Genomic DNA, 12,486 nt, shown 5'->3' with positions numbered 1-12,486 from the left:
AGACTGATGACAGTGACGATTGGAAGGAGACCAGAGAACCTCAGTCAGGTTTAAACTCTCTGAATAATGATGAAGTCCCTGTCGGTGATTTGAGATGTTTCATTGAAAGTGGAAATCCGAAGAGACACATGAGAACTCATACAGGGGGAGACCCGTTCAGCTGCTCCATGTGTGGTAAATGTTTCATTAAAAGTGGAGATCTGAAGACACACATGAGAACTCATACAGGAGAGAAACCTTTCAGCTGCTCCATGTGTTGTAAATGTTTCATTAAAAGTGGGGATCTGAAGAGACACATGAGAACTCATACAGGAGAAAAACCTTTCAGCTGCTCAGTTTGTAAGAAATCTTTTACACAGAGTGGAAGTTTACAGACACACATGAGAATCCACACAGGAGAGAAGCCTTTCAGCTGCTCAGTGTGCGGTAAAGGTTTCATTAAAAGTGGAGATTTGAAGACACACATGAGAACTCATACAGGAGAGAAACCTTTCAGCTGCTCAGTTTGTGGTAAAGGTTTCATTAAAAGTGGAGATCTGAAGACACACATGATAACTCATACAGGAGAGAAACCTTTCAGCTGCTCAGTTTGTAAGGATTTTTTTACAGAGTATAGAACTTTACGGAGACACATGATGACTCACACAGTAGAGAAACCTTTCAGCTGCTCAGTGTGTGGTAAATGGTTCATGTCAAGTGGAGATCTAAAGAGACACATGAGAACTCATACAGGAAAAAAACCTTTCAGCTGCTCTGTTTGTAAGAAATCTTTTACACAGAGTGGAAGCTTACAGACACACATGAGAATCCACACAGGAGAGAAACCTTTCAGCTGCTCAGTGTGTGGTAAAGGTTGCATTAAAAGAGGAGATCTGAAGACACACATGAGAACTCACACAGGAGAGAAACCTTTCCGTTGCTTAGTGTGCGGTAAATGTTTCATTAAAAGTGGAGATCTGAAGACACACATGAGAACTCACACAGGAGAGAAACCTTTCAGCTGCTCAGTGTGTGGAAAAAGTTTCATTAAAAATGGACAACTGAAGGCACACATGAGAACTCACACCGGAGAGAAACCTTTCAGCTGCTCAGTTTGTAAGAAATCTTTTACACAGAATGGAGATTTACAGAGACATGTGATGACTCACACAGGAGAGAAACCTTTCAGCTGCTCAGTGTGTGGTAAAGGTTTCATTAGAAGTGGAGATATGAAGACACACATGAGAACTCATACAGAAGAGAACCCTTTCAGCTGTCTGTAAGATCTCTTTTGCCCAGAAAGGATATTTACAGTCGACCATGAGAATCCACACAAGAGAGAAACCTTTAAATTTCTCAGTTTGTGATTAAAGATTTGTGTGCAAGGCACATCAGTGATTTGAGATACAGTATATGGTTTATTCAAATAGGGTCGTGTTTACCGTGTTCACGAGAAGAGTCGGTATGAACGCCCCCCTCTCGTGGTATTCACGACCTCTTAACATGAAAGTTTCTGAAAGCTTCGCGCTCATGAGGTGTGACGCGTTTGTTGACGTTGTCAGAAATGGCCGGGGCCATGGAAGTAAATTTTTTGGTGCATAATAAGTTAATATATTGTAATTTTAGTCGTATATTGTTCTTCTTCGTAATTTTATAATACGTCTGAGGAAAATGTTGATATTCCCAACGGCCTCATCTTTTTCCTCATCATGTCTTTGCATTTACTACGTTACGTTACCCACTTGCTAGCTTGCTATATTGTTAGCCTCTGTGGCTTCTAGACACCGTCTTTTATCCTGTTACATTATAAAGGCAGGGGCCTTTATTTGTAAAGGGTGATGCCGGTAAGAGGAAAAAGACTGAAAGGACTTAATAATGGTAACAGAAGAACTTGAAATGCACATTCCACATTTCTTTTTTTCTTTACTCCTTGAAAATATATCACACCATAGCGTGCCACAACATTAATACAATTTTAATATGTCTGTAGGAGCTATTTATTTGTTGTTAGTATTTAGTTGTTGTTTTACTAATAATAAATAGTATTGTTCGATTTGTTATTCTAGATGTTTACTTTATTTAGTTGTTTTCTTTTGCTTGTTATTTGTTTAGTTTAACTATTTTCTTCTTTAGTATATTTAGTTTTTTGCGTAATAAGTATTTTGTTTTTCTTTTGTTTATGATTTGGGTAACGCTGTGGGCCCCCATGGTTATATAGGTTAGTAGACGGTGGTAGGACCAGCATGCATCTGGGCTGGCTGATGTTTTTTTACCAGAACAAGAGAGACAGCGACATCCATGTTTTCTTTGTGCTATGTTTGCTTGCTTTTTTGGCTAAATAAATCATCAGAAACACAAACATGTTGCCTGGACAATGGACTATTTTGCCTGCGTAAACCACATTACCCATAGTGCATCAGTGGCCCTTTGATTTAAGTTTGATTTAGAATTTTCCAACAAATGGCCAGTACAGTGTGTTTATTTATGCTTTAGAAGATAACCGCCGTGAAACAATCAGAAAATAATGTTTGAAAACACACATGAGAACTCATACATGAGAATAACCTCACAGCTGCTCAGTTTGTGAGAAATCTTTTTCACAGAGAGGAACTTTACAGATGCACATGAGAATCCACACAGGAGAGAAACCTTTCAATAAATATGATCTGAACTGTTTTTCTGAGTCTGTATTTTTTTTATTTTTTTTTATAGCTTATTTTGTAAATTGTACATTTTTATTCTTATTTTATTCTTATTTTATTCTAACGTTTTATCTATTTCTTTGTTATAATACTATTTGTCTCGCACCAACAAAGCCAAAGAAAATTCCTCGTGTATACCCCTTACACCTGGCAATAAACACCTTTCTGATTCTGATTCTGATTCTGATGACACTTCTGGGCTTTTATTTTGAAACTCCAACTAATCTGACCCGGAAGTTAAACTATTTACTGAGGTTAGCTTCACTCTATTTGAGCAAGATGGCGTCTGGTTCTGTTAGCAGAGTCTCTTTGTTGTGGTGAGGAAGTGTGTTGTTCTGATCAGTCAGAGCCTCTGTGTGTCTGGATCAACCTGTCTGAATGGACTTTGTGCTCTTCAGCTTTTATTCTGAAGGTCTGACCTCTGACTCATCTCCCGGTACACAGCTACTGAGTTAGCTTAGCATGCTAGCTGGTTAGCAACACAGCTGCTAGTCAGAGTGACCGTTTGATGGAGAGCAAACTGTGTTTCTGACGGAGTCTGATGGAGAGCAAGTTTCTGTCATTGTGGTAAAATGTGTAAAGTCCAAATGCTGAGAGCGTTGGTGAAGCAGCGACTAACTGCGGCTGCTGAAGAGATATGTGGGCTGTTTGAAAGAACGATAGCAGAGTACGAGGAGGAACTCTCTCGATCAAAAGAGGAGAACGAGCGACAACAGAAACTACTGGACGCTGTGTTCAGCTCTCAGCTTCAGATACACAGAGCAGGTTGGTTCTCTTTACTTCTTCTCTCTCTGTTCTCTCTCTGGTTCTACCAGAGCAGGTTGGTTCATTAAACACTTCTTTTTCTTCCTGTTCTCTCAGCGTCTATATGACTGGAAGTATTTCAACATAAAGTACAAGTTGGTTCTCTCTGAGAACACCTGCATGGATTTTCCATCTCAGATGTTTGCTGGTTCAAGTTTATCCCAAAGATGAGAACATGCAGCGGGTTTAAATCTAAACATCTGTTCGTGTAATTGTCACATTAAAGAGTTAATTACAATCAGGGATATCCGGTTGTTTTATCATGTGACGACTGATGACCTCATTACTGCTGGTGCATTGTATCTTATGGTTTGTGTCTGTCAGTCCATTTGGCAACTGTGCACATGGAGGAAAAAACAATGTATGTACAGGTGAATATTTGCTCAACTGTTGTCTCTGTAACATTTCTGTGTGTGTTTACTGTTTTCCTGCAGACGACCAGCAGCTGTTGGTGGTTGAAGAAGAGGTTACCACTGAGCAGCAGGAGTGGTGCCTCCGTCTGGACCAGGAGGACCCAGAGCCCCCACACATTAAAGAGGAACCAGAGGAACTCTGGACCAGTCAGGAGGGAGAGCAGCTTCAATGGCTGCAGGAGGCTAATATCAAGTTCCCATTCACTCCTGGCCATGTGACGAGTGAAGAAGATGATGAAGAGAAGCCTCAGTCCTCACAGCATCGTCAAACACAAACTGAGAAGAACAGAGAGGCAGAGCATTTGAAAACAGAAGCTGATGGAGAGGACTGTGGAGGACCAGGACCAGCCAGGAATTCAGATCCAGATACACATTTACAATCGGATACTAGTGACGAGACTGGAGACTCTTCTGAAAGTGAGACTGATGCCAGTGGAGATTGGAAGGAGACCAGAGAACCTCAGTCAGGTTTAAACTTTCTGAATAATGATGAAGTCAGTAATTTGAGATGTTTCATTGAAAGTGGAAATCCGAAGAGACACATGAGAACTCATACAGGAGAGAAACCTTTTAGCTGCTCAGTTTGTAAGAAATCTTTTACACAGAGTGGAAGTTTACAGACGCACATGAGAGTACACACAGGAGAGAAACTTTTCAGCTGCTCAGTATGTGGTAAAGGTTTCATCAACAATGGAAATCTGAAGAGACACATGAGAACTCATACAGGAGAAAAACCTTTCAGCTGCTCACTTTGTAAGAAATATTTAACACAGAGTGGAAGTTTACAGACGCACATGAGAGTACACACAGGAGAGAAACCTTTCAGCTGCTCACTTTGTAAGAAATCTTTTACACAGAGTGGAAGTTTACAGATGCACATGAGAGTACACACAGGAGAGAAACTTTTCAGCTGCTCAGTGTGTAGTAAAGGTTTCGTTAACAAAGGAGATATGATGAGACACATGAGAACTCACACAGGAGAAAAACCTCACAGCTGCTCAGTTTGTGAGAAATCTTTTTCACAGAGAGGAACTTTACAGATGCACATGAGAATCCACACAGGAGAGAAACCTTTCAGCTGTTCTATGTGTGGTAAAGGTTTCGTTAAAAATGGAGATCTGAAGAGACACCTGAAAACTCACACAGGAGAGAAATATTTCGCGATATAAAACGTGACGATATGCGTCGTCGAGACGAAAAACTGAATTGCAATATCAGGGCATAATAGGTACATTTATTCATGCAAGCACTGATCTATATTCTCTTGTCTTTTTCAGTGCTTTGTTTGAACAGACGAGGGCACTCTGAGTGCTGTTCTGTAACACGAGTCAACACGTTTCAGGCTCTATTGAGAAATCGGATGTTCAAATTTATATATCAGCTAAATGATTCTCAGAACGCCATCATCAACTTTTCAGCTGCTCAGTGTGTGGTAAAGGTGTCATTAACAATGGAGATCTGAAGAGACACTTGAGACTCATACATGAGAATAACCTCACAGCTGCTCAGTTTGTGAGAAATCTTTTTCACAGAGAGGAACTTTACAGATGCACATGAGAATCCACACAGGAGAGAAACCTTTCAATAAAGATGATCTGAACTGAACTATCTTCCTGCGTGTGTTTTTCTGAGCCTGTATTTCCAATTACATTTCTGGGCGTCTTATTTTGAAACTCCAACTAATCTGTCCCAGAAGATACATCTCTGAGTCGTGTCACATTCAGAAGTTTGCTGACTACACGGCCATTGTGGGATGTGTTAAGGGTGATCAGGAGGAGAAGTACAGGAGCCTTTTGGGGGACCTCGTTTCCTGGTATCACCTCAACCACCTGCAGCTCAACACCTCAAAAACCAAAGAGATGGTCATAGACTTCAGGAAGTCTAGACCACCCCCACGACCAGTCCAGATCGCACTTTCATAGACTGAGCTACTGGAGTTACCCTGCGTTATACTCATTTTTAACAGTCTCTTCAGTACTATATTCACTTTTTTAATAGTCGTGTATCACAGCTGTTACTCTGCACTATATTCACTTTTAACAGTTATCTTCATCTCCTTGTATATTTATATCTGGTATATTTTTTTTGTACTTTGTATTTTGCACTACTAACTTTTTTACTGCCTTTTTACCAACATGTTTTACACTATGGAACTGTGATGCTGGAAACTTTAATTTCCCTCGGGATCAATAAAGTTTCTATCTATCTATCTATCTATCTATCTATCTATCTATCTATCTATCATCATGCTACTGTCAAATCCTAGTTTTAGTGTTTTACGATACCAGTCTCCCCGGTGGGCACATTGGTATAACTGTCTTTCATAAAAGTCGTTGTTTCTATTATAACGTTTGTATTGTTTTTTTGTGTTGTATTGTTTATATACATGAATTTTAATTTCTGTTTAAGTTTTGACCAATTTGTTGCTGCATTTAAAAGGTTTACACCTGAATTGTGATTCCTGTTAGTTTTGAAGTTTTTTTTTGCCAAGTTGTTGGTGTACGATTTATTATTTTAATAATAATTAACAATTCAACAATTCACTTTGTATCTATGTAGTTATTTGTTAGGAAATAATGTTTAAGTCAAGCCTGGTGTTGCCTTACACATAACAGAATGATCCCAGTCACTTCCACACATTGAGGCATACAGCTTATCGATTAAACAATAAAGATGATATGAATGAATGAATGAATGAAAGACTTTATTTCGAACATAAAATAAATAAAACAAATACAAAATAATAACAAACAAAACAAGAGTAATGGTGTCCGAAAAGGAGTAGGTAGAAGTAAAACGTATATTTCCCTATACCCCCTTTCTCACTTCCCCTCTAATAACTCATATATCATAGAATGATAATATAATATAATATATAAACTATCCCAGATTTATTTACATCCCAAATTAAATATACAACCCACATATCCATCTGGAGTTAAACTGTACTGAACTATCTTCCTGCATGAGTCTGTATTTCCAATGACACTTTGGGCTTTTATTTTGAAACTCCAACTAATCTGACCCGGAAGTTAAACTATTTACTGAGGTTAGCTTCACACTATTTGAGCACGACGGCGTCTGGTTCTGTTAGCAGTCTCTTTGTTGTGGTGAGGAAGTGTGTGTGAGCTCCATCAGAGCCTCTGTGTGTCTGGATCAACCTGTCTGAATGGACTTTGTGCTCTGAAGGTCTGACCTCTGACTCATCTCCCGGTACAAAGCTACTGAAGTTAGCTTAGCATGCTAGCTGGTTAGCAACACAGCTGCTAGTCAGAGTGACCGTTTGATGGAGAGCAAACTGTGTTTCTGACGGAGTTTGATGGAGAGCAAACTGTGTTTCTGACGGAGTTTGATGGAGAGCAAGTTTCTGTCATTGTGGTAAAATGTGTAAAGTCCAAATGCTGAGAGCGTTGGTGAAGCAGCGACTAACTGCGGCTGCTGAAGAGATATGTGGGCTGTTTGAAAGAACGATAGCAGAGTACGAGGAGGAACTCTCTCGATCAAAAGAGGAGAACGAGCGACAACAGAAACTACTGGACGCTGTTTTACACCCGGAAGTCCGGATACACAGAGCAGGTTGGTTTCTTTTCATCGTTTCATTATCTACGACGGAGTATTAGGGCCACATTAAGGGAAAGAAATAATGTCATAATATTACAAGAAAGAAGTCGTAATTTAATGAGACTGAATTCATACTATTTCAAGAAAAGAAAGTTGTAATATTACGAGAATAAAGTCATTATTTTAAAAAGAAAAAAGTCTAAATATTACGAGAATAAAGTCATAATATTACGATAAAGAAAGTTGTAATATTACGAGAATTAAGTCATAACTTTCATGTCAAAAGTTGTAATATTAAGAGAATAAAGTCATAGCTTAACGAGAAAAAAGTCGTAATTTTACGAGAATAAAGTCAGAACTTAACGAGAAATCGATCTCGATCAAAAGAGGAGAACGAGCGACAACAGAAACTACTGGACGCTGTTTTCAACCCCCAGCTTCAGTTACACAGAGCAGGTTGGTTCTCTTTACTTCTTCTTCTCTCTCTGTTCTCTCTCTGGTTCTACCAGAGCAGGTTGGTTCTCTTTACTTCTTCTTCTCTCTCTGTTCTCTCTCTGGTTCTACCAGAGCAGGTTGGTTCATTAAACACTCAGTGAATCTATAATATGTCAGATATGTCAGATAAACAGTGTATGTACAGGTGAATATTTGCTCAACTGTTTAAAAAAAATGTCTTTGTGTATGTTTACTGTATTCCTGCAGACGTCCAGCAGCTGTTGGTGGTTAAAAAAGATGTTCCTACTAAGCAGCAGGAGTGGAGCTCCAGTCTGGACCAGGAGGACCCAGAGCCCCCACAAATTAAAGAGGAACAGGAGGAACTCTGGACCAGTCAGGAGGGAGAGCAGCTTCAATGGCTGGAGGAGGCTGATATCAAGTTCCCATTCACTCCTGTCCATGTGAAGAGTGAAGAAGATGATGAAGAGAAGCCTCAGTCCTCACAGCATCACCAAATACAAACTGAACAGATGGAAACAGAAGCTGATGGAGAGGACTGTGGAGGACCAGGATCAGCCAGGAACTCAGATCCAGAAACATATTTACAACCGGATACTAATGACAGGACTGGAGACTCTTCTGAACCTGAGACTGATGCCAGTGGAGATTGGAAGGAGACCAGAGAACCTCAGTCAGGTTTAAACTCTCTGAATAATGATGAAGTCCCTGTCGGTGATTTGAGATGTTTCATTGAAAGTGGAAATCCGAAGGGAGACATGAGAACTCATACAGGGGGAGACCCGTTCAGCTGCTCCGTGTGTGATAAAGGTTTCATTAAAAGTGGAGATCTGAAGAGACACATGAGAACTCACACAGGAAAAAACCCTTTCAGCTGCTCAGTTTGTAATCTTCTTTTTACACAGAGTAGACCTTTACGGAGACACATGATGACTCACACCGTAGTGAAACCTTTCAGCTGCTCAGTGTGTGGTAAAGGTTTCATTGAAAGTGGAGAACTGAAGAGACACATGAGAACTCACACAGGAGAGAAACCTTTCACCTGCTCAGTTTGTGAGAAATCTTTTACACAGAGTGGAAGTTTACAGATGCACATGAGAATCCACACAGGAGAGAAACCTTTCAGCTGCTCATTTTGTGCTAAAGGTTTCATTAAAAATGGAGATCTGAAGATACACATGAGAACTCACACAGGAGAGAAACCTTTCAGCTGCTCAGTGTGTGGTAGATGTTTCATTAAAAGTGGACAACTGAAGGCACACATGAGAACTCACACCGTAGAGAAACCTTTCAGCTGCTCAGTTTGTGATGAAAAACTTGTGCACAAGGACCATCTGAAGTCACTTGTGATAACTCATACAGGAGAGAACCCTCTTTAGTTCTGTAAATCTGACCCATCACATGGCACGTCACACTGTGGTGGAACAATTTAGTTGCCGTGTGAAGACTCCAACACCAGTGTTGTGGCCTGCTGCAAAATGCTTGTGTGGATATGGAGCTACTGAATATTAAGCACAGAAATAAAACAGGAATATGTGGGAACTAGAAAAATGGGATTTGTGAGCATCAGAGATGTCCAATGAAAATAACAAGTCCAAGCAGAAGAGATGATGAAACCTACTGGAAGTAAAACATTTAGATTATGGATGACGGTTATCTCACTTGTGCCCTGAACTGGTATAAAGTCGTACTGTTTACAACCGCTGCTCTTGATTGAGGAAAGTAAACAAACAAATGAAGTGACACAGACATGCTGCTGTGTCACCATGGGACCTTCAGAGCTCACGGGGTCACTATGTCAAAGGTGAAGACTTTGCTGAGTTTGTTTTTGGTTGACCGTGCAGCCAGTTGGTTGGTTGGTTGGTTGGTTGGTTGGTTGGTTGGATAGATCGGGACCCAAACTTTCACATGTAAAAGATCCCTAAAGGTTGGTTCCTATAAACCCTTCAAGGTTTATAATTTATGTTCCTCGGACAACAATGAAAATGTGAAAGCAAAAGGTTTTCCTGTCTAGCACATATTATATTACGACAAAAAACAGAACGTAAATGACTTAACATAAAGGAAAAGTAACGCTATGGTAACGACTCATTGACCTTTTGCTTCAAGGGATTCTAATAATTCATATTACTGTTGGAACAGAATTAATTTAATGGGAGTTATTGATCCACACAAAATGAAGAAGGCAAAATTGCAACTTGACATTGATTATTGACGGTAATGCAAATTCTTTTAGCTACAGTTGCAATATTACATTTTTCATGGAAGAAAAAAATCATCAGTCATGCTCAGATGTATATATACATACATTTATATAAACCTATTGAATATAAAATATACCATTTTCACTTTAGAGTTTCATACAATACTGTCGATACTGTCTGAATACTGTATATAGTGCTGCAGGGATGAGTCCTAAAACCCATAAATGATTTAGCATTTTTGCTCTTCTGGTTCCCTCGTCTGGAATCATTGTTTTTTTTTTATGTTTTTTTTTTTATTATTAGATGCCTGAAATAAGGTCTGTGGTTAAAACAAGCTTAAGAGATTTTATTTTGAAGCTTTGCGGTTGCTAACAACTGGCTAAATGAGACTGCTAAACATCATCACGGTGAACACTAGTCCATCTTTAGCTTAGTGGTGGTGACATGAAGTAGGTCGTTTATAGCCGTTAGCTTTTTACTTGTGGTGATTGCAAAAATCAAAAAAGTGGTGTTTGCCACAGAGCTTATTTTCTGCACAAATCCAAAATCCAATGGTGAAATCTCATTTTTGTCGAGGGAACCAGGCCGATGCTAACTTCCGGGGTGGCCTACAAAATACTTCAGCACTCCGCTATAATTTTGGATTATAAACTATCTGTCTTCATGTTTACAAACTGAACTTAGTCACAATTCTGTCACATAAGTTTGACTTTAAAGTTTGCATGCATTAAGCCCTAAATCATTCGGTCATTAGAATATAAAATAAAGTAAAAATTTGAATATTCTGAGGAGCTATGGTTAGTGTAGCAGCACCGTTTATAATAAAGGATTGCAATTTTATATATTTAAGGGATAATGAACAGCGAGTTGGTCATTGTTTTGAAATAAACCCTGACAGGGCGATGCAGCGATGGGCCCCTGAAGGGGATTATTTCACAACAATGACCCGCTAGCTGTACATTATCCCGCTTATTACACACCTTACAAAGTAGGTGGTTTGTATATGTAGATCCTCTACATGTTAAAGAATCCTTCTTTAACATTTCACTGTTAGTAGAATACTATCTATGAGTTGCACAAACTATCTGCCAAAAATACCAAACAAAGGTATGAATGTGTGTAACTGTAAACACAAAGCAGTGCATTTAACGAGAACAAACTGTTCCCAGACTTCTTGTGTTTTCTTGTCTTGTTGTCATCATCTGCCCTTGTATCACCGTGGTTATCTTCAGTTGAAGAGGCCATGTTGGCTGCTTGACTCGTGATCAGGAACTGAAACAGCAACACCGATTGATCATCGATCAGCTGTGATCTAAAAGAGTCAGGAATGTTCCTCCTGCAGACAGAACAGAATGTAGATTTATCAGAAGCATGTTTACTCTGTGTGCAACATGACGTTGTTGTTGTTGTTTTTATTGAGCTGCATATTTCTCCTTTGTTGTCATTCTCAGCCACGTTGTCCAAATGATTCAGCTGACAGGTTCAGACGTGTTTAGTCTGAGAGCAAGTGATGCAAGAGGCCATTTATAAGTCAATTTGTCTGCATTAAAACACAGTTTTTCTATTTAAATTAGGGCTGTCAAAGTTAACGCGTTAACGCAAATTTGTTTTAACGCCACTAATGTTTTTAAACTTATTAACGCAATCAATCTTTCGGTGGTTGTAGCAGGCTCAACCTAATGAATCCATCGGTACCAACCATGTCATACTAGCTTGTCGTGAAGGAGGTTAAATAATGCTACAAATTTAGGCTAAACTGTCATGTCCATTTTCAAAGTGGTCCCTTGACCTCTGACCTCCAGATGTGTGAATGTAAATGGGTTCTATGGGTACCCACGAGTCTCCCCTTTACAGACATGCCTACTTTATGATTATCACATGCAGTTTGGGGCAAGTCATAGTCAAGTCAGCACACTGACACACTGACAGCTGTTGTTGCCTGTTGGGCTGCAGTTTGCCATGTTATGATTTGAGCATGTTGTTTTATGCTAAATGCAGTACCTGTGAGGGTTTCTGGATCAATATCTGTCATTGATTTGTGTTGTTAATTGATTTCTAATAATAAATATATACATACATTTGCATTAAGAAAGCATATTTGCCCACTTCCATGATGACAAGAGTATTAAATACTTGACAAATCTCCCTTTAAGATTAATTTTGAAAAGATAAAAAATTATAAAAATTACAAATCGATTGAGAGCCCTAATTTAAATATATCCACATCCATTTTAAAATAGACAAGTAGTTTGCATTTATAGACAATTCTCATTTTTGTAACAACAAATACACACAATATATGAGGCTTTTAAAACCAACATACTTAGTCTGCACTCGTTTCTCTGCACTGTATCGACTGATTCCCCTCCA

At 39.2% G+C, this 12,486-nt stretch overlaps 3 protein-coding genes across 3 annotated transcripts in view; all 3 read left to right on the top strand.

Annotated features, from left to right (window-relative positions):
- The window catches only part of LOC141753856 (uncharacterized), a 42,484-nt gene extending 40,146 nt beyond the window's left edge, over window positions 1-2,338 (top strand). Inside the window, exon 3 of the transcript XR_012590522.1 lies at window positions 2,138-2,338. The gene's annotated coding sequence lies outside the window, so the exon portion shown is untranslated. The remainder of the gene's footprint in view (window positions 1-2,137) is intronic.
- The window catches only part of LOC141753851 (uncharacterized), a 5,544-nt gene extending 3,206 nt beyond the window's left edge, over window positions 1-2,338 (top strand). The window contains exon 3 of the mRNA XM_074612468.1: window positions 1-2,338. This exon is cut by the window's left edge and continues 387 nt beyond it. Within this exon, the coding sequence (XP_074468569.1) occupies window positions 1-1,262 (1,262 nt within the window). The 3' untranslated portion in view covers window positions 1,263-2,338.
- LOC141754901 (uncharacterized) overlaps window positions 1-12,431 on the top strand; it is a 22,285-nt gene extending 9,854 nt beyond the window's left edge. Inside the window, exons 2-6 of the mRNA XM_074614334.1 lie at window positions 3,180-3,446; window positions 3,920-5,058; window positions 5,623-5,799; window positions 7,255-7,474; window positions 8,162-12,431. Of these exons, the coding sequence (XP_074470435.1) occupies window positions 3,254-3,446; window positions 3,920-5,058; window positions 5,623-5,799; window positions 7,255-7,474; window positions 8,162-9,291 (2,859 nt within the window). The 5' untranslated portion in view covers window positions 3,180-3,253 and the 3' untranslated portion in view covers window positions 9,292-12,431. The remainder of the gene's footprint in view (window positions 1-3,179; window positions 3,447-3,919; window positions 5,059-5,622; window positions 5,800-7,254; window positions 7,475-8,161) is intronic.
- Window positions 12,432-12,486: the final 55 nt, after the last annotated feature.

The sequence above is a fragment of the Sebastes fasciatus genome, chromosome 17 (assembly GCF_043250625.1).
Source record: "Sebastes fasciatus isolate fSebFas1 chromosome 17, fSebFas1.pri, whole genome shotgun sequence".
Lineage (NCBI taxonomy): Eukaryota > Metazoa > Chordata > Actinopteri > Perciformes > Sebastidae > Sebastes > Sebastes fasciatus.
Note: the sequence above shows the minus strand (reverse complement) of the source record. Positions and strands in the feature narration are given on the sequence as shown.